At 43.3% G+C, this 23289-nt stretch overlaps 1 protein-coding gene across 1 annotated transcript in view; it reads right to left on the bottom strand.

The window, feature by feature from the left end:
* SERINC5 (serine incorporator 5) overlaps positions 1–23289 on the bottom strand; it is a 260829-nt gene that overhangs the window by 68560 nt on the left and 168980 nt on the right. The window contains exons 5-7 of the mRNA XM_078675198.1: positions 19271–19364; positions 14032–14243; positions 10824–10919 (exon numbers count right to left, since the gene is read on the bottom strand). Of these exons, the coding sequence (XP_078531324.1) occupies positions 10824–10919; positions 14032–14243; positions 19271–19364 (402 nt within the window). The remainder of the gene's footprint in view (positions 1–10823; positions 10920–14031; positions 14244–19270; positions 19365–23289) is intronic.

The raw sequence follows: 23289 nt of genomic DNA, 5'->3' as shown, positions 1-23289 counted from the left end.
TCTATTTCCTCCCACACATGAACATAGGGAGTTTTCAATCTGGCCACAAATACCAACCTTGGGACACGTTTCAACGGCATGGCAAGAATAAGAGCTCTTTTGTCTCAGAGAGAGGTGGCCTTGAGTTCGGCCCGTGAAACTTTCGTACTTCACATAGCGAACACCCGTACAGAGGTGCACACCCTTTTCAATTAAGATTTGCCTTTCAATTTCAGCAACATGTTTCCGACTATCTTTAACGCATCCTCCACAAAGTCCCTGACACACTTTTTTAAAGTTGTTACCAGTGGTCTCGTGACTTCATTTGAGAAAATCTTTGGAGTCATCCCTGCTTCCTTTCATTGTATTTTCTGCACTCTGGTTTGTGGATTGGCATTTTTACTTGCATTACCAGCGGACGCTCTTGTGCTTTTTTACATTTTTAAATATGGATGTCCCTCCTATGCAACCTCCGACCCTGCAGCTGCTGACACTGTTCCGCAATCGCATGCTAGAATATTATGGCACAATGCCGTTGGCGATATTAAGCACGGCATATGGATTATCTTTTCGGTTCTCCTACTTCACCTGTGTCCAGCCTGTATTTCACTGCCTGACCTGTGATTTCGATTGGGCCATTGATTTGTGTCTCTGCGGACCGGTTTCTCCTGACGTCGACTTTAATCAGCTGATGACTCCTATCATTACTCACGAGTTGGTTTGTCCTGGCGAAAGGATTATGGCTGTGGCATTGATGCATGGACTACTTGGTCCCTGGAATTTACTGGCGGCAGCACAGTCTTTCTTGGAAGAGAGCTTTCTTGAAAACCCACCGAGCTGTCCTCTGATGGTGATAGAGGATCCGGTGCTGGGAGAGCACGTATGTTCTTTTCCGCTTTTAAATTGGATGGCTGAACTGTTTTCGGATGAAGACGGTGAATTCCTATTGGAGGCTGTTGCAGCTTATTTTGCATACACAGTTATGTCATAGACCTTTTTCATGTTTGATATGCTGAGTACTAGCATTTCATTGACAATTCATTGACTTATTTGTCAAGTTTTTATTATTTACCTTGCCTATTGGCTTAAGACTCGATAAAGTACTTGGCTGTTTTATTTTTCTTTAGCATTAAATTTTCCTAGTTTTTAATGCTTTACCTTGCGGACCGTCCACATATAAACTTGCAATCTGCTCTCATGAGATGGCACTTCTATTATCTTATTCAGTTCGTTTCCGGATCATGAGGAGGTGTCATCTAGGTCCTGGATATCTTTACACTGTGTTAAGTTAGCATGGGCTCATTACCGGTTTAAACGCCATTTTTCCTTTTTTGCAACTTCTGCACACGACACTTAGTTGTTGCTTTAGCTTTCCACCTAGTAGTTCATCGTGGTTTACATGAGAATAATATGTTATTGGTCTACTATCTGCTTTACTTGTTAAACTATATCTGTACAGCGAGTGCTAAAGTTTCAAGAACAACACGATACAGAATTGTTATGAGGTCTGATCTCCACGACTTCATACTCATAACATAAGTGCAACTTCTGCCAATTCTGGGCATGAGGCGGGTTTTATATTGCTTTGCCGAACACACATACACAACAGTTGATGCGGTTCACATGAAGAGAGAGCTGGTGTATGCTGATGTGATTCCTTCAAATCTAAGACACTAAAGTATGGGCACGCCCTAAACCAACACAAAGAGACCTTCTTAGCAAATAATATAATATGTGTATTAGGGAGGGTGAGATATAAGCAGCCGCGGGCCGTGGAGGGAGTTACGATGGGGCAGGGAGGCGGGGAGGGGGAGAAGCAGGGTGGAGCCCTCTCTACCTTGCCCCTCCCCCTCCCCGCCTCCCTGCCCCACCGTAACTCCCTCCACGGCCCGCGGCTGCTTATAAGTGTTGCTAACTCTTATTCATTTACAGCATGCTAACATACTGTCACCATTCGCTTTTTATGTACTAGTAACTATGCTGGTAATTTTGCTACTGATAATATGTGTACTTGTATTCTCCACCCTGCTTCTCCCCCTCCCCGCCTCCCTGCCTCACCGTAACTCCCTCCACGGCCCGCGGCTGCTTATAAGTGTTGCTAACTCTTATTCATTTACAGCATGCTAACATACTGTCACCATTCACTTTTTATGTACTAGTAACTATGCTGGTAATTTTGCTACTGATAATATGTGTACTTTTATTATCTAAGGTACTACGCCTGAGAAGACGGCATTAGTAAATAAACATTTCAAATACACATCTGTTCTTCTTAACTCCATGTTCTGGTTTCTAAGAAATCTATAACGACCGACTGTTCATGAGATCCACGTATCCTGAGGTACTATAAGTTCATATTCTGGATTGTCTAAACATTGAGAGTTTGTTATATCCAATGTGACACTGTACCTAGCTTGCTAAGGAGTTTTTGATTACTAACGTGAGTTTTGGGACACCCTAATTCGCCGAGGTTCCAATCCTCTGTCCACAGTTCTGTGTGAGAACAGAAACCCTGCGACAGGGGCACCCCCGACCCTTGCTGGAGCTTCATCACACTTGCGATACAACTCCAGCAATGCGCCACCTTTACGGCACAGATACATCACGCATCTGTGCTGTTTTTGCCCCATGATGCGCCGCATTGTAAATGCAGCACACCATAGGTGACGGAACAGCGGCACAGAATGACTAACACATCCCTGGTGATGCGCCAGTCATCATAAATGTATCCCTATGCTTCTTATCTTGTTAGAGATGAACCGCCATATATATCATCAAAGTTTTTTGCATTTCCTAAATAGCGAACTTTAAGGAATAAATAGCGATTCTTTACCATTCCTAGTTTGCGATGAGCTATTTGCTAATTAGCCGAATGTAGCCCAATGAAGCCCAATGTAGCCCAATGTAGCCCAAAGATGGCCGCCAGACACACAAAAAAACAAATGTAGCCCAAATATCAGCCAGATGTAGCCCAACTATAGCCCAGTGACAGAATGACCAATCAGCTTCGCAAACCTCCGTTACGCGAAGCGGAGCGCTGTTACAGATATATATCTTTTTTTGAACGTTAATTTCTCAAAATCCACTGGAGCACATATATTGAGACCTAGCAAAGGCACATCGGGCTACCAGTCCCTAATATTTTGCCAAGTTTCGTGCAAATCCATTCAGCCGTTCAATTATTATTATTATTATTTTTTTTTGCCCCGCGGGGCCCTTTTAAAACCTCCACATCAAACCTAGGGGGTCAGCGAGGATCTACTATGCCCCCTTATAGTTATTTCCCCCTTTGTTTTGACCTTCTCTTGTCTCTCGATCCTACCGAGAGACAAGATGGCGGCCGCTACGGACTGTTTGGAATGTTGACAGACGCCGGAGAACCAATCAGCTTCGCTTCACAAAGCTCCGTTGCGCGAAAAGTCCGCGAACCAGAGCGCTGCCCGGTCCGCTGTTACAGATATATATCTTTTTTTAAACGTTAATTTCTCAAAATCCACTGGAGCACATATATTGAGACCTACAAAAGGCACATCGGGCTACCAGTCCCTACAATTTTGCCAAGTTACGTGCAAATCCATTCAGCCGTTCGGGCTAAAAGTGAGGCCAACCGCCCTATGGAAAACTCAATGTTAAAAACACGTTTTGGGACCCCCATTTTTTCTCGGCCCCCACTGGACGAACCCCCCCCAAATTTTCAAGGGCTGCTCAGAAACAAAATGTGCCATTTTCCTGAAAATTTCAGCCAATTCCGTCCACAAACGCCAAAGTTATTAGACATAGAATTTTCAAAAAACCCATAGAGAAAAAATCCTAACTATATATACCTACTGGCGACCGCCAGTAGGTAATATACATATATATACATATATTATTAACAAAACATATACAATATTTTTACCATAGGATAGCAAGAGGTTTAAATGTACTGTAACGACTCCAGTGAGTGCAACAGAAGGGAAAGCGTTGGATAGCGTAGGGGTAAAAATTACTATTCCCACTCCAGAGAGTGCAACAGTAGGGAAAGCGTTGGATAGCGTAGGGGTAAAAATTACTATTCCCACTCCAGAGAGTCCAACAGTAGGGAAAGCGTTGGATAGCGTAGGGGTTAAAATTACGATTCCAACTCCAGAGAGTGCAACAGTAGGGAAAGAGTTGGATAGCGTAGGGGTTAAAGTTACTATTCCCACTCCAAAGAGTGCAACAGTAGTGAAAGAGTTGGATAGCGTAGGGGTAAAAATTACTATTCCCACTCCAGCGAGTGCAACAGTAGGGAAAACGTTGGATAGCGTAGGGGTAAAAATTCCTATTCCCACTCCAGAGAGTCCAACAGTAGGGAAAGCGTTGGATAGCGTAGGGGTAAAAATTACTATTCCCACTCCAGAGAGTGCAACAGTAGGGAACGCGTTGGATAGCGTAGGGGTAAAAATTACTATTACCACTCCAGAGAGTGCAACAGTAGGGAAAGCGTTGGATAGCGTAGGGGTAAAAATTACTATTCCCACTCCAGAGAGTGCAACAGTAGGGAAAGCGTTGGATAGCGTAGGGGTTAAAATTACTATTCCAACTCCAGGGAGTTCAACAGTAGGGAAAGAGTTGGATAGCGTAGGGGTTAAAATTACTATTCCAACTTCAGAGAGTGCAATAGTAGGGAAAGTAAATACTTCATAAATAAATATAAATAACATAAATAGTAATACCAATTACAAATTAATTAAAATATTTTACAATTGTATAAAATATATTAAATATTTATTTATAAATATAAATTAAATTTATTTAATTATAAAAATTACCTACTAATTACCTATTAACAATAAATTAATTAACAATTTAAAAATTAATCAATTCATTTTAATTACCTATTATATTTTAATTAATTACCTATTAATAATTGATTAACAATTAATTCAAAATAAATACCAATAAATAAATTAACATATTTAATTAATTATAATTAAATTACTTGCCACCCTATTCCCCTATAAACCCACAACCCGCTACAGAAAATAAATTAATGAAATTAACATATTTATCAATTATAATTACCAATTAATTTTTAATTAATTACCAATTAATAATTAATTAACAATTATTTCTAAATAAATATCAATAAATAAATTAACAAATTTAATTTATTATATTTAAATTACTTCCCACCCTATTCCCCTATAAACCCACAACCCGCTACAGAAAATAAATTACTAAAATTAAAATATTTATCAATTAATCAATTATAATTCCCAATTACATTTTAATTAATTGCCAATTAATAATTAATTAACAATTAATTCTAAATAAATATCAATAAATAAATTAACATATTTAATTAATTATAATTAAATTACTTGCCACCCTATTCCCCTATAAACCCACAACCCGCTACAGAATTATATTACACAAAAAATTAAAAATATTAACCTACCTTAAATTCGATATTTTTGTTGTCTATATTATGTCTAGTCGATATTATGTCCATTCTATAGTTTTGATTGGATATTATGTCCATTCTATTCGATATTAATTTTTTCTAGTCAATATTTTTGTTGTCTATATTATGTCTAGTCGATATTATGTCCATTCTATATTTTTTACTCGATATTGTGTCTAGTCGATATTATGAACTCGATATTATGACTATACCGTGCACTTCACTGACATTTGGAAGGTCTCACGTTAAGTATGGCATGGTCAGAAAGTAATGTAATACTATGCAGGTCATAGGGCTAAAACATGTCCCTTGTTCCCTTGCCTCCCCTCTCTACAGGCATTGAATGTTCTGGCAATATATTTTAGTCCTGATGATGATCCCTTATTAATGTAGGATCGAAACTCCGTTATTTGAATATTCCAATTGTGTATACTACATGAGGTCAGCTAGTTAAACCCCAAATTGCCACTAGCGCCTCCACTCACCTGATTGCCTGTATTTTGTGTACCCCCTGTTTTGTTTTGATTGTTATATGTATTGGATACAGGATTGTGTCCCACTGTATTAATGTTTTCTTCATTTTATGGTTATACGCTTACATTGATTAAATCAGTGTCCGGCTTTCCTATAGCACAGATTGTTGTCTATAATTGGCATCTTACTAGTATATTTTACTAAATTAAGGACCATTGTTGCTTACATAGATAACATACTTGGCTGCATACTGTCCATCAGGAATCATCTGGGCCAAGGAAGCCATAATGTATTCTGCAACTTCATGCAAGATCTCACTGGCAAAGGGCAAGTTGGTAATGGCCCAACAGACAAACAGCATTTACGACTCAGAAGAAAACATGTACATGCCAAAAGTATCAATCCTCTTGGACAATAGGTGTCTGTAGGAAAGTCCTAAAAAAGGGATGTTTTCTTTTTGTATTGTCCATTTTCAGATGCTTTTAAAGCTGCTTTTTCACCAGAGCTATTAAGCTTCGCGTAAATTCCTTTTGATCTACACCCAGTTACAATGTTTCTTTCTATGGCAATTGAAATATAGTTCAAATGCTGATCAATGTTATGTTATGTTAATTGGGCTCTTCTATAGCGCAACGGCTACTCACAAAGGAGTGTCCCGGCGCTTTGGCGAAGAGGACCTTTATTGGAAAGAAAACATAACTGGGATTAAAAGACTTCACAATTCATAACTAAAAAGCCAGGTTTTTAATGCCTTTCTAAAAGACATCAGACTAGGGGCCTGTCTAAGATCGAAAGGCAATTCATTCCAGGCACGTGGAACCAGGTAGTGAAACGAGCGCCCCCCTTGTCGAGTGCGTTTGATGGATGGAACGCGCATTTTGAGCAGGGAGGCAGAGCGAAGAGCTCTGCTCGGTTTGTACAGAGCAAGCCGTTTTCTAATATACCTGGGGCCCAGGTCGTGAAGAGCCTTATAGGTTAGAGTCAGGCTCTTGAACAGCACCCTTTTGGCTATAGGGAGCCAGTGCAATTCCTTAAGCAGGTTAGAAGTACTCGCTCGTCTAGGAAGACCGTAGATGGCCCGTGCAGCTGAATTTTGCACAACCTGAAGTCTCTTTACCAAATATTTAGGAAGACCTAAATAAAGGGCATTTACATAGTCCAAGCGAGACCCTACCAATGCTTGGACGATAACCCTGCGATGGTTCACGGAAATCAAAGGAAGAAATTTCCTGAGCATCCTCAGGATACCGAAACATTTCCCTGCAAGACTGGCTATTTGGGGTCCAAAAGTCAACTCATTATCTACAATGATACCAAGATTTTTAACCTTGGTACTAGCATTGGTAGGAGGGAAAAGATCCTGGGGCCACCAACTTTTCCAATTTGGTTCAGAGACACACCCGAAAAAAAGCAGCTCCGATTTATCGGAGTTGCATTTCAGGCCGTGTCTCTTGAACCAGTCAAAGACTGCTTCTAAACAGCCTCTGATACGTGTCCCATCAAACATCTCATTCTTGTTCTGGGTGAACAAGAGCTGGGTGTCATCAGCGTAAGACACGATCTGAGCGCCAAACGACTCCGCAACCTCTGCAAGGGGGGCCATAAAGATGTTGAAAAGCAGGGGGCTAAGAATAGACCCCTGAGGGACCCCCACTTCCAGGACTGACATAGCTGCGGAGTGAGGTGGCGCCCAGATCGTTTGCCGGCGGTTGGCTAGAAATGACTTAAGCCAGTTCCACACCGTCCCCCTAAGACCACAATCCCAGAGTCGAATTAGGAGAGTGTCATGGGGAACGGTGTCAAACGCCGCCGACAAGTCTAACATGACCAACATGGCCTTACCTCCCGAGTCTAAGACCTCTCTAATGGCGGTGGTGACTTCCAGTAAAGCGGTTTCTGTGCTGTAATTCGCACGAAACCCAGATTGAGTACTGTGCAACATGTTGTTATTCTCAATGAAATCTGAGATGGATCGGTGCACATGCCTTTCCGCCACCTTTGCCAGAGCAGGGAGGAGAGAAATAGGCCTATAGTTGGCGTGTATGATGGGATCCAAAGTTGGTTTTTTAATTAGTGGAAGAATAAGAGCACTCTTCCAAGCCTGTGGAACAATGCCAGAAGAAAATGAGGAATTTAGAATCGAGTTAATAGGACTATTTAGCACAAAGGCTATTTTATTAAGACAAGAGACCGGGCAGGGATCTAAAGGGGAGCCCGATTTCAATCAATAATTTCACACATTTTCACGTATTCCTGAGTAGGTCACATAAAAATATAATGTCCATGTCAAGAAAGGTACCAAGGCGTTTTTATAAATTTCCAAAATGTTAGATAAATAAATAAATATAATGGCAGTGGTCCAAAGATTTCCTTTAGAGCATGCCTCCGGAACTTTCGAATGCCAGGGTTGCTGAATACCACGGCTGCCTCATTTTCACTCCACATTGTGCCTGTTTCTTCCACCACCGTACATTTTCTATCCCTTTATCTCACTCTTCTAGGCTTGATTGTTTTTCAACTTTCTAACTTTGTCAATGTTTCCTGTCACTGATTTTTCCTTTCTTCTTTCTCCATTTCCTGCCTTTCTCTCTCCTATTATGGGCTAAAGTTTGAGTATGAGAAATAAGTCTTGGTCTCCAAATAGGAGTTCTGATGCCCGGCACCTGCAACCACAGCACAAACTAAGCCCTGCAGTTATACATAACGATGGGACCCATTCCTAGGAGAAAATTGATGAACCCATTTTTAATAAAAGTATTAAGAGAAGAAATGTCTTACCCTTTTCGTCATGGTCATCAAAAGAATACTTCAACAAGAAGAGAGGTAGGGAGAGTAGTATGACACTCTTAATCCCCGGTCATTCATTTATAAACAAAAAAAGTGTGTCATAAGGAGTAGGTTTTGCCACAGTAGGGAGCAACAAGCTTAAACTGTAGAGACGACCTCACTGGGACGTTTAAAGAAAGCCCTCACTCACCACCTAGTGATGACATGCTTCATCATCGGGCTCCACCAAAGAGACCGAGTGTCTCTTTGGTGTGCTGCAACGCCAGATCTACTGCGGAGCGGGATAGTGAGTTCAGGGCGTGTTGTGCAAAATTAAGCGGTGTAATTTTACCCGGCAATTCTTCAGGACTAAAAGTGTTCTATACCCTGGTGGTATGGACGCGCTAAGGCCCACCCTTACCTAGGGACGTGAAAGTGAAAATTAAACAAAATAGTGAAAAAGTGCGAAAAATTACCTCGCCATCGCGAAAAATTACCATCGTCCTCGGACTGGACCCTTCAGGGTCCAGTCCGAGGGCGATGCAGGTAGACTGAGGGTGCCAAGCGTCAAGGGCGGTGTGCCGAATACGCTCCCACCCCCCTCCTGAGACCCATGGTGATTTATTTCAACACCAGAAAAGTGCAGAAACCACTAAGTTGAAGCCTCCTAAACCAGGAGTTATTAGGAAGCCATTTATTCTTCCTAATTTTTCGCACTTTTTCACTATTTTGTTTAATTTTCACTTTCACGCCCCTAGGTAAGGGTGGGCCTTAGCGCGTCCATACCACCAGGGTATAGAACACTTTTAGTCCTGAAGAATTGCCGGGTAAAATTACACCGTTTCGATGGCAAGAAACATGTCGACTGATACATAGGAATCTACCACGCAACTTAATGTGGACTTCTTCCATACACATAATTTTAATCATTGTCTTAAGTGGTCATAGAATAAAAATTTCCTTTTGATACGCTACTGACTTTTTTATACCCTCACCACTCGTTAGCTTAATTATGCACAACACGCCCTGAACTCACTATCCCGCTCCGCAGTAGATCTGGCGTTGCAGCACACCAAAGAGACACTCGGTCTCTTTGGTGGAGCCCGATGATGAAGCATGTCATCACTAGGTGGTGAGTGAGGGCTTTCTTTAAACGTCCCAGTGAGGTCGTCTCTACAGTTTAAGTTTTTTGCATCAAAAGAATACTGCTCAAAACTTTGGTAACGGAGGTCAAGGGACCTTACGAATCTGGAAGGGTAGAGAGATCCTTTCGTATATCTAAGCTATGTGGGGATATGCACTCTTTAGAAACTACACAATAAACGTAAAGGTATCCCTGTTTGAAGAGACAAATTTCAGGAGGGAGGTTGATATGTGCCACAACCATATACCAACCTCAGTGAGATGTGGGAAAAAGAGAATTTTTTTTTTTTTAATTAAAAAAAATGTATCTTGCCCTTTTACCCCCCTCTTACTGAGGTGGTGTATAGGCGAGGCACATGTCAACCCCTCCTGAAAATTGTCTCTTCTAACAGAGGGATACCTTTATGCTTATTATCCAAAAGAATAAACATTTTAGAGTCTTCTGTGACAACGTATCCATAAAACATGGTCAATAATAGGAGTGCACAGTCAACCAACACTGAAGCTGGCACAAGGATGCAATAAAATGCACGCCGTCATTCTCAAAAGGTTGCCTCGAGCAACAAGGGTGGTTTTCTTGTCCTAGTTTACTCCTACTTCAGAAGCATGCTGAGGAGCCCCCGCCTCAAGTAACACCTCTACCAAAAGTAAACAAAGACGGCCTGTCCTACATGGATGCCAATAGAATAACCTGCTGATCTGTAATAAACTCTAACTTCCTTTAAATGTATAATCCCATCCCTTCTAATGTACAGCCTATATTCCTTTATAGCTCGGTCACACTAAAAAAAAACACAAATTAAGGTTAAATAGACAGGGTTCCAGAAAAGGTCACGGAGGTAGGGGGACATTTTCAGCAAAACTCCGAAGTTAAACGTGCGGGACTGTGAGGCTATGGAATAGATGCAACCAAAGAAGCCTAACTTCCAATCATAATTTTTATGAATAAATTAAATGCTAATAAAAAAAATCGTTTGAAACATTTTACTTCAGCTATTCGCTCTACTCATCTTTGAAGCCACCACAAACCTACTTGTTTCTGCTGGTTTACTGGCCAGAGCGGAGAATGTGAGGTACATCACGTAACAACTGATCACGCCAGACTGCAGAAGCCCAGAGTGGGGCTTGCCTAGAAAAGAAAGGAAACCGTCTTAGTACATAAACAATGTACGTGCAATCTGTCTAATGCAAATATAGCAGTTCTTGTTCGTGTGAAACTTGAAATGGATAAAATGACTAATACTGAGGCACACTAAAGTAGCAATGAGTTGGATACCGCAGGTAAACCTACTCAGAATATTCCTCAGAGTCTTGGCAGGAGTGTCCTTAAATTCGGATTTATGATTTTTTCGAAATCTAGTTAAGAAGGTTATGCTGCTTGCTGCAAAAGTATGCTGAGGGACAGCAAGGAAGGGGGTACAGCTAGAAGTTGTAAGGACGAGTATACTCAAGAGAGAGAACGCCACCAGTACCTGTCTATCTCGAATGACTGCGCTGCTCACGCTCTCCAAATGCACCAAGCTACAGTCACACACCAGTTGCATTAGATCATTATACAGCCAGAATGGAAAAATAGCCCACTGGTGAAGCACCAACAGGTACTTGCCCAATGGAGTGGTCTCTGAACTCTTTTCTCTCAACCTCCCTCTAGCAAGAGGGAACAGAACCAGCTTCAACATGGTACCAGGAAATGTTCTAAAGTGTAGCAGGATATTTCTAAAGGGGTGCGACTGCAGGGGCAGATCAATAGATCACTAGGCACAGAGTGACCTTAAAACAAAGAGAAGTCGGTACCAAGAATATGTGAATACACAAATTAAACCACGGAATGATTTAAACATGTGAGTATATGAGAAATTCAATACTGGAGAAATAATGCTTCCTTGTAGACGGAATGCAAAATATGTCAGTTGGAAAGCTGTTTTGGAAAGATGTTCTACCTTTTGGCCGATTTTAAGCAGAATAATCACTTAATATTTACAGAGTCGAGTATTTTTCCAGACGATTTTGTCCGTTTAGACACTCCTTAGATGTCTGGGCTTCAGGAGATATTCACTCATGTAATCTCTATAGGTTGCCATCATCAATAGCCTTTGTTAAACATTTTTTTTTTTTTAAATAGAAAAACAATCCTGAAATCCTGGGGCGGATGTATGATGGAACCACGCATGCCACTACCTTGGCTATACAATGCAGTCATTACAACGACCGCAACACTACCACCCAAGTCTTTACCACACATATGACTTTACAATGCATGCCTTTACAACGAAACTGCACTGTAAACGCATGTATGGTAAAGGCATATGCATGATAAATATATAACAGGTAAGTATTACTCCAATATATAATTAATATATATTGACACACACAAGCATACGCCTTTGCCACCCCAAAACCCATACCCACCCTAAACCCTAAAAATGTCCTTGCCACCCAAACACACACTAAATCCTGAAAAAATACCCATTTCCCCCCAAAAAAACAAATTCCTCAAAAAGCCATACGCTCTTACCCACCCTAAACCCTAGAGAAAACCTTTCATGTACTTACCTTTAAAACTTTAACAACGAATATGCCTTTACCATTCATCCCTTTACAACGAAATTCAATGTAATGGCATGCAACGTAAAGGCATATTCATGAAAAACACTTGTGTGGTAATGGCATGCGTGGTAGTGTCGCATGCGTGGTAAAGGCATGCGGGGTTCTTGCTTCATTGTAAAGGCTGTTTCTCTCCTGGGGAAGCAGTCGTGCAACTTCTATAAGATGCTTGGGATTGCTCACCTGAAGTGGAGAGCAGGGCAGTGTACAGCGAGATGGAAGAGAATCAAACTCAGAAAGATGTAGTTGGGAACAATGTTAACCAATTAATAGGACCCCTCGGTCTTGCCCCAGTAAGGGTGGACTGAGATAGTAGAGTAAGATACACCACCTCCTGCAAGAGTTACCACGTACCTTGATAGTATGTTACCTATGCAATAGCCTTTTGTTTTTGTAATTATTATATGCCTGGGAAGGTCTCTTCCCCTGATCACAGATTTACTACTGTCCATGACACAAGTAAATCTGCGATGAACGTCAGGGTGGGTAGTCCACTGGCTGCATAGAGCTTGCGAAGAACCACAAACAAGTGGGGATTCTCCAGGCATGGAACCTGTGTCCATCCCCATCCCCCTCCATAGTGGCACCCCTCCATAGTGGCACCCCCCCCCCCCGTAGCCCACCCTCAGCATATTTATTTATTCATAAAATAAAAAGGAGAAACTCCAATTCAGCGAATCACCAAGCTGAATCTGCCCTTGTAAATACTATTCTTTACACATTTAGGTGCATTAATAGCTCTGTGAATCAGACCGGGAGAGCCTAGCCAGATAGGGCACTACAACAAAAATATATATGTTTGAATTTATAAAGAGTGCAGTGCTTTCGAATATCAACACAGGCAAAGACGAGCACACCAAGATCGTCCATGTATACCAACTTGTATACTCCTGTATAGAGCTTTTAACACCAGTTCAGTGCTTGTAAAAATGGGTGCCCTGAGCTCCGCTGCCTGCCCCAGGGGCGAGTGGCCAAACTGGTACATTCCTACACCAATGGTGGGAATGCCCGACTCTTCAGACATATTGGGGAGGGTCAAGTCAGCACTGTCCTCAACATGCCACAAAACCACCAAAGTTTTGCCCCGCTTGTGTCTTCTAAATATCTGGGAAGCTACTGATTTGACGAGAGCCGAGAGACTATGGGTCTCCCTTGGCTGTATGGTATCGAAACGCAACGTAGCAAGAACCTGGAAGGGCGTACTTAAACCCAAGTTTTGTCACTGGGAGTCCGATATGGATTCAAGCATCCAGGAAGAGAGGGTGGTGTACGAAAGTAGAGGTTGCACACAAAAATGGACGAGGATTTGGGAGGTATGGAATGTGCGTAGAGGGATGATATGCACATCCTTTGATGACTTCTCCCCACAGTTGACGGACCACGGGAGGGAATACTGTCTATATCACTAAGTACTGCATGAGACACTTGTTTGAAGTAGTGATCAAATGTAACATCAAGTCGAATAATGTACCAATGAACGGAAACTGTTTGAACTTTGTCCTCTTTTGTTTTTCCCTGCATTTGTTTATTCAGTAAAAAAGATTTGTTAAAAACAAAAAGATCTTCCATGTATAAGAACATAAAGCTACAAAATCAAACAAATGAGACCGATCAAAAGTAATGTAATCTGTACTTACGCTTCATAACACAGGGAGAAATGGCCACCATGGACACCAAAAGGCACAAGCCACCATTGACACCGAGGAAAATCTTGTTGAGCAGGCAGCCGCTGGGGTGGGTGTAAAGTACGGACATCATAATAAGAGCTCCGACAGCAACAGAGTACAAGGACAGGATGACTATGGCAAGCGCTCCGTACCACAGTTTATTATGCGCCGTACCAGCAGTCCTGTTGGCAAGAGAGGATTATTTACAAACAACTGTAAATACATCACAAAGAAGAGCCTAACAAAACATTAATGACTAGGATAGATCATCATCACACGGAGGGTAAAGGAGAAGCTGCACTGGGAAGTCAGTCCAAAAGAAACCCGTCATGCTTTTCGTAATTATGTCTACGTCTAGCAAAATAGTCCGCAGGGAAACAAAAATAGGGCGCTACGTATTTCGATAGCACACTTTGGCCGAGTTTACGATTTTCAAATAACATGACAACTGCATTACACCTAGCAGAATAAAGCACTGACTCTGAGGTGTGACATCGGTTCGCCTAATCTTTAAAGGCCTCTTTGGTCGTTCGTCCTTAACTCACCACAAATGAAATTGAAAGCCGCCCACTGAACAATACCACTTGGGTGACTGCATTACTCACGAGAACTCTGCCACCTAGTAGCAAGACATGGACCACTACTCAAAGCTGGAAATGGAGATTGTGCAAGTAGTACATATACCAAGATTTGGCAAACCCTATACTTTTATAATGCAGCCTATGCGTGTCATCGATTAGATAAAGAGGCAGACGGGTAGGTGGAACACACATATTTTTATCCTACATTCTAGGTCTCTCCTATCCCCATCCAGTTGGTATATTCCAAAAGAAGAGAATAGGAGAAAGGAAGGTGAGTAGAGGTGCTACTGGGCAGTCAGAGACTTGGGCAATATGGTGACCACCTCACATCAACTGATTGGAGACACTGCCTCCCATCCTGAACTTTTCACCCACAAATTACTGATTTACGGTGATAGTGTAATTACTTTGATGGATGCAAATGAAGACTAGCTAGGATGCATTGGGCTAGTACTGGAAACAGTATCCATGTGACCTGGAGGGAGATGGTTACCCTATTGGGCAAACTGATTTCTAGAGACCTCTTGGATTAATGGCGCTTCACCTCATAAGGAAATATTGAGGCAAAAGATCATGGAGAAAACATGCGAAGAGGCCAAAGTAGCTTCCCTACATCTATCTTTGACAGGGAGATACCTCCTCCTGGGTGGCCAGTGCATAGACATTTGATGCAAGTTAGCTCCCTGTAGGAAATAGCAATAGGAGGGCAGAAGTCAATTGGACAATGGTAATTTGACCATGGTAATTTTTTCAGCAGCCTTATCTGCATCTACAGCACAGTATGAAAGTATAAAGTGATCAAAACAATGTACAATCTTAATTTTTTTAAGACAGAAAATTAGAATATGGCTGGTATTTATGGTGTTTAACCACATACGTGCTAAGGGACCCTTTCCGTATGGAGCTCCTTTCGTCACATTTGCGACTGTTTGCACTTCAACATCTTTTGACAAATTATAAATAGCATGTTTGGACGGTAAAGAAATCAATCCAGAGTTGGTGATTTACTCTGGAGGGCTCTGAGAAAATTAGCTGGAATATGACAAAATATACTTTGTCCGAAACTTGCGGTAAATGTTACAGTAAGAAAATACAAACAGTGTGCTCAAAATTTCCCCCCACTTTTTTTTTTTTACAAATGGGTCGTCATAATTTGCTATTTTTGATCTTTCTACTTGCTTGCAATTTGTAGAGAAAATAGGTGTGAAATAACAGACAGCTATACATTTCCTAAAACTAACAAAATTCTGACTTCAGTTTATGTGCATTAGTCAAGGTTTTCCAAAACAAACATCACAGAATTTACTAATTTGTGAATGCCAAAGGGTGAAAAACAGGCATTGGCAACAAAGTTTACATCTGTAACTACATGTGTTGAAGCCTGAGCTACAAAAGTAATTTCCAGTTAGGTTCCCTAGCTTCTAGTCACAGAGATAAGTAGATTTCAGAGTTCTTACAAACCTGTGTGATACCCAGTCTATATCTGGGCTGTGGCAACAGTTTTTTAATTGTGTATTAGCCATGCATCAGTTTAACAATGCACAATAAAATTAATAGAAATTCTTCCCAAGAATCTCAGGGAAGGACGAAAGCATAATAGTCAGGTGGCTTTCTGGAAATTCTGGATGGTAAGGAGCAGGGCCGGACTGGGAACGCAATCCAGCCCTGGCAACTGAGTCAGACCGGCAGCAGGTATGGGGTGGGGGAGGGGTGCGGGTGAGATTGTGTGCTTGTGTGCTTGTAAGAAACACTGCTGCTGCTGCTTTTGTTACAGGGCGACGATATTGCAGCACAGCAACAAAACCTTCCCTCTGTACCAAAACAGGCCCCCAATGGGCCAAAACCAGCCTCCACCCTTCTGGCCCACTGGGAACATTCCCGGTGCCCGCTGTGGCCAGTCCAGACCAGGTAAGGAGTATTGGACCTGGCACTTTTTGCAGGGTTACCCCCATTTTTTTGTCTTCTGTTGCTGAACCTGTTTTGTTTGCATTAGTACTCTTTTCACTTTTTCCCTGCTAACTAGTGTTAACACTGCTTGTGCTTTTTAAGTTCCTAGTAAATGGTACCACATGTACCCAGGTCCTGTATATTGAATGCTTCTGGTGGTCAGCAGCAGTCATTGTACCACCCTCTAAAGTAACCTTTAAAAACGTGTCTTAGGTCTGTCACTGAAACCTGTAGCGCAGCTTTAACCCCTTCCATGCTCATGACGGAACGGTTCCGTCATGAGCGTCGGTTGAGCTGTGCTCATGACGGGACCGTTCCGTCATGAGCCCATAGGCTCATTAGAACCTTCAGCACAGCACGAAAATTCGCGCCGTGCTGAAGGGGTTAAAATGCCACTTCAACATGGCAAAATAAGTCTTTTGCAAGGTCTAAACCTTTCTTTATAATACTCATAAGTCACCCCAAAGTTGGGCCTAAAGGCTCATAAGGCAGGATGCATTGTAATTAAAAAGCAGGACATGTGAACCTATGTTTTACATGTCCTGGCAGTGGAAAAGTCCTAAAGTACTTTTTCACTTGTTATAAGGCCTATCTTTCCCTTTAACTATAACTGGGTTACCTTATTACATTTAATAAGTGCTAACTTTAGATTGGGAGTAGAAAGATGTAATTTAAAATCCTCCCCGAAGGTAAAGTCTGATTTTAAGTTAGAATTCTGATAGTTGGCATTTTCTTGTCCCAGCCATATGTGCCTTCTGTCAGCGTCCTGAGTCACGTGACTGTCAATGGCTCTGGTGTTGGGGTTTGGGCATTGCTTCCAGACAGTAAGAAACGAGGGGCTTGGGTATGGACAGGATAGGCAGGGGTCAGGGGAGGGGCTGTACCCAGCCTCATTTACATTTCAAAGGGCTTTTGCCTCCTGCACACACAAAGGGACATGACAACAGGCATTCCCTGCCTTTAGTCACCCCCAGACAGTTTGGAGTCTTGACATGGGAAGAACTTTCCAGAACCAGATGTGGGGTACACGAAAGGGAGTCCCCCCAAAAAACACAAAGGCTGACACCACGTATAAATATTGGACATCCAGAGCCACTCATCAGAACACTTCTGGACCTATGGAAGTTACAGAAGAAGGACTGCCCAGCTGCCAGTTGGCTGCCCTGCTGCTTGAAGGATTGACTTGCTGTCCGAGAAGGAAGATTGGAGTTGCTTGCCTCAGGCCACTCAGAGTGACTAGAGGGATCAGTTGGTAGACCTCATGTGTGAGCTAAAAGCACACAAAATCTTCAAAGGCCTCCGAGCAACTGGCTAGCTGATCTGCTGTAACTGTACTTGTCTGAACCCTGCTGGCCTCTGCTGGGGTGAGTGTGAGGTATATATTTGTTCTTCTTTCCTCGTCGCCGCTGTTGTTGCTAGATCCCTTACAACCCTTCTCCTGTGCCGCTGCTTGCTCGATGTTCCTTGCCACTCTCCTCCGCCACCCCTATTGCATGCCACAGCTTTTTTAATTTGAGAAAAACATGATCAATGTTAGAAATTTCTAGTCACCCAAATTGGAAAGAAATGGGAAATGTAGTTGGTGAGTAAATGGTGCCATCATCCAGTTGTGCCAGGATGCTTGGCTCCTTACGTTGTTTCCTATTCTATTGTTAGGCAAACAAGAACTCCTAGTTCCCAGGGGACATGTCAGGTCACCCAAATAAAGTGTGTGTGGTAGAACTAATACCCCCAATCCGCTCTACAATGGCATATAAAATTCAGGTGGTGGCTAGAAGCCAGACCAAGGCATACCTTTTGCTAGGATGACTGGCTCCCTAATCAGTTTTCCCCCCTTTTGGTAACAATTGATTCTTGGTACCCAGAGGGTATTTCTGGTCTCAGCAGAGGTCAAAGCGCCCGCACTGGTGAACAAAAAGTTTCATATTTCTTGACAGATACCATGAGGTCAAGGCTTCAGATAAAAACACACCAGGGCTCATAATACAGACAGGAAGCAATGGCCCTGTTAGTACGATAGCTCTCCTTTATACAGATGCGACGGACACACACACAGGGACAGTGCTCCCTAATCTGATGAATGCGCTGCCATCACGGTAGGCGCAAACCTGCGCTGCCTTGGGGGCAGCACATTCAGTGAAATATGGAGCAGCTGCTTTAAAGCCACTCTGTCTCTCTGTGCAAGCAGGTTGCCGTCAGCACTTTGAGAGGAATGTGATGTGCTCCCACAGATGTGTGCAGTGAGTGACTGCACAGTCTGCAGAGGAATGTCTGGGGGTTTAGGAGACCCTCTTTCCGCCTACAGATGGCTGCCCTTAAGTGGCGCTCTCTGCCAGTGTGCCTCCTAGGGGCATGTTTGCCTCTGTGCCCACGTCTACAATACTGCGTGGGCGCAGAGGCAAACTGATTCCCCCATTTGCTGGTGCCATATCCCCATGCAAAGAAGGAAAGGCCCTCAATCATGCTGGTGCTTAACATGCTACGCTATGCACCAGTGCTATCAGTATTGCAGAAGGAGCTGCACACGCATTTGCATCCCCTTAAGTCAATCCATAGTGCCCCCACGCCACACAAAGCTGGTGCACACACCTTTTGCGCCTAGTGGCACTATGTATAATACGGCCCCACATATCACACATATTAATTCCATTCAGCGTAAAGTAATGTGGCAATGAACTCACCAATTTTTATTCCACTTGTGTGCAAACTCCACTAGCAGCATGAGCTGAATGAATAAGAACAAGAATCCACCAGCAGCGCCCACATATCGCCATGCTGCATAAAAGAAAAAGCCAGTTTTGAGATCTTTTATTAGGTACCATTTTGATTTTACTAGATAAAGTGGTGGAATTCCCAGTAGAATGTCAAGCTTTAATAAATCAATTACATTTAAGTAGTTAATAATGTAACTGAGTTTGTGATACTTAAAACCTGCACAAGAAGGTGGCACTTGCGGACATTCTGTAGCATCTATCCTATGACTTGCCATCATCCCAGCTTTCAGGACTAGAGGATACCATTTTCTCATCCAAGAGTGGAGCTGATGATACAACAATAGTCCCCCTAAACAGATGACCCACAACTATCCATTGGCTAGCATCTTTAATCACACTCTGGCCATACTTCATTAGCAATTTCAAATAGACGCATCTCAACCTCCCCGTGCTTCATACCATTGTATATGCTAGAGGGGAAAGGCAAAGGCTGAAGGAAATGCAATGTCAGGATGAGGTTGAATGAAATGGAGTTTCACTCCATGTATTTCCAGGGACTAGGAGTGGTTCGTCACCAAATCACCAGCCGCCCATTTCAGACCTCTTCCCTTTGCTGTGTGTTGGCCGCGCTTCCCGTAAAAAGCACAACATAAAATGTGGCCTGTGATTTGCTCCAGAAGAACTGGATTTTGCCTCAAGCGATGGCTCATTTTATAGCTGGATCACTAGTTAAGAATGTCCACATTAATACCAGTAAACACGAAGTCTAGTCATAGCAAGTTCCAAATAATAAACGCATGCTTCGTGCCAATGTTCTTAAAGAAGTCATTTTTTTCCTGACAAATACATGCTTTGCTTTTGGCTACAACAGACATTACTAGTGTTCATTTCTGTTCAGTGCAATAGTGTATGGACTCCTCACTTTTGAAAGTGCTGGGTTAAATCTTACCAAACTAATATCTTGTTAGCTCATTCTCTACAGAATAAATTCATTGTCACTCTCCATGCATTTTCTATTAATAAAATCTATTAATAACCCATTTTTACCCCCAAGTAGACTAAAGTAGTTTTGTTTTATTTACCTTAACCCCTTTAACATTTTTTTTTTACACATCTGTTTATTGGTTTTTCTTTTACATTTATGGTTTCATTGCACTTTTACAACATCATGGTAACTCAATATATAGACTATAAACAGCCACAAACAAGTGGGCGTGTGCCTCCACTCCCTCTGGTAGACATACTTTCATGCGTTTCCCACTGATCATTTAGCTTGTGGTCGTTATGTACGATGTCTCATCGACTGAGATTTGGTATTTACGTCTGTGTTGCATTATCTCATGCCCAAACGATATGCTACGCTTGTATCAATCAGTAAGTCGTCTAGAGCAATAACAGTTCTGAAAGTTAACATGGGTAATGGTTAAGCGATGCAGAAATGAGTCCCTCCTAGGATACAATCCCCCGCTCCACACCCCTGGCATATCCAGCAGCGTTTTGATGTTTCTGCCCAACATTCGTTTATAGAGCTATTCATACATTTGATCGGTTATTTATCTATGTGCTCGTTAGCACCCAGTGTCTATAGGACTAATGAGACTGGCTAGTCTTGCCTACCAGTGTCCCGCAGCCCATGCCTTCATATGCTTTCCCCCCACCTCCACCAGTTAGGCTGCTGCGTTATTATGGTTCAGGCATAAATGAAATAGTGAGGGCTGGTCGATGGGGAGCGGAGATCCCTGGAAATGAGGTCAATCGCGTGCAAGGGCTCATTTCACTTTACAGCTACCAGGCTCTCCATGCCCCGAAGTGTGCTCTATATAATGTCGACTGAGTCCTAGTAGGGGAGGGCTGAGGGGTGGTCTAGGTGTCATTTGTGGATGCACCTCGGAAGTCATGTATAATGGCTTCCCATTGTGCCACAAAAGGATCCTTGCGAAGCCTTCGGGCGTCCTCCGTTCGCAGCCCCGCTCCAGCCGCCCTAGCCCACACTAGCAGCGACTGTCTCCAGGCCAGCAGGGCTGGTGAATAAGGCCTCTTCCACCTTCTTGTGAACAGGTGCTTAGCCGTCAGCATGCCGAGGTCTAGGAAGCAGGAGGTGACCTTCCGCTTTATACCTATAGGGTAGGGATGGAGTATGCATTCCTCCCACGTACATGCAAGTATGCGGCCAGTGCATGTCGCCAATGCGTCACTGACCTGCTCCCAGTAAGTGCTCAGCGACGGGCAGGTCCGAAGGATATAGAGGAGGTCAGTGTCCAGCATTTGACACCTGGGGCACTCTGATCCGTTCGCTTGTAAATTGTGTTAATTTTTGCTGGGGTGAAGTATGCTCTCTGGATCATGTAATGTATGAGTTTAAAGCGCGCATTGCATGGAACATATTCAGGGTTGTGTGCTATCTCAGTCCATTCCCTGACTTTGAAAGGACGACCTCGATCAGATTCCCACTGCTGCTTAAGTGGTGGTGTGAGTCAGCAAGCCATTTAGTAAGGTGCCTGCCCCACCCCATGACATGCAGGTATTGGATGGTCAGGTGTGCAGGTATTTCCGAGGACATGTTCCCCCATGTGTCCCTAAAGCTCGCCAGGAGGGAGCGATGCAGGAGAAAGCGGCCAGGTGGCAGGTCATTCAGTTCTGCGAGCACTTCATACGGCAGTAGCACACCATCTTGGTAAAGATCCCACAACATCTGAACCCTTGTCTCTAGCCATGTTAATAGCTCTGCGGTCGACGCAACACCTTCTCCCCACAGGGTACCACACAGTGGCAGTGCCGGTGCATAAGACGACACCGTGAGTGTAATGTATAGACGTCTGCGAAAGCATTTGTGTGCGACTTTTAGGAATAGCTGCCCAGGCATTCTGTGCTTCGCTCAAGGGCGGAACAAATGAAGAATGCAACCCAGCGACCTAGGTGGGTCAACGGCAGCAGTGTTTAGTTTTAGTCCCGCTAGCCATCTTGCCACCCATTGTAGCTGTGAAGCCAGGTAGTAATGCTCCGTGTTGGAGACAGCCAGTCCTCCACTGTCTGTTGGGAGGTAAAGTTTGGCCAGGGCTACTCTGCATCTGGAGTTACTCCAAATAAACCCATCTCCCACTCGATCGACCGGAATTGGGAGGGTGGGAGGTAGAGGAGCAAATTAGTGCAATAATATAGCAGCCTGGGGAGCGCTACAATTTTCAGCAAGGCTATCCTACCCATCACAGTGTACGCCCGACAGTCATCTGTGATCTCAGCGCTCTGATCGCCCTTCCCAGTTTGCCCTCTAGGAGGTCATCTTGGCAGTGACAGATTCTGATACCAAGGTAGTAAAAGGTGTCGGGCTGCCACCTGATGCTATACCCGCTGAGGGCAGGTACTGATTTCGGATGTCCACGCACAAAAGGGGTAGAGACCAGACTTACTCCAGTTTACCCCCAGTCCAGAAAAGCATGGGAACTCCGCTAATGTTTGGGATAGTCCTGGTGTGATTAGGCGCACATTCCTGAGATACACCAAAATGTCGTCCATGTAAAGTGAGGCCATATGCACCCCATCTCTCAAGGGAATCCCCCATTCTACCCCCCGTCCACGGAGCTCCACCGCCAACGTGAAGAGGAGCGGGGACAGTGGGCAACCGTGTTGGGTGCCCCTGCCTATACGTATAGGCGCAGAGAGGTGCCAGCCTGTCTTTACTTGCGCTGCTGGTTCTGTATTTAGCAGTTTGATCAGGATGAGGAAAGGTCCCATGATGCCATATTTGGCTAGTATCGCGAAGAGATACCCCAACTTCAAGGAGTCGAAGGCTTTCTCCAGGTCCAGCATGAGGCACACCGAGTGTGGCCACTGCTGCAGTAAGTAGGTGGATACTCTGAAGCAGTCGCGGCCGACATGACTCCTGGAGACAAATAAACGTACCTTCCCTGGTCCCGTGTTTTCCTGAACAGGAAGCAGGCAGAGCGAGCAGCCTCCCTCCCCTTCCCTCTCCTAAGGCAATCACAATG

The sequence above is a fragment of the Lissotriton helveticus genome, chromosome 2_1 (genome assembly GCF_964261635.1).
Source record: "Lissotriton helveticus chromosome 2_1, aLisHel1.1, whole genome shotgun sequence".
Taxonomy (NCBI): domain Eukaryota; kingdom Metazoa; phylum Chordata; class Amphibia; order Caudata; family Salamandridae; genus Lissotriton; species Lissotriton helveticus.
The sequence above is the reverse complement of the archived record's forward strand: the minus strand, read 5'-3'. Positions and strand labels throughout refer to the sequence as shown.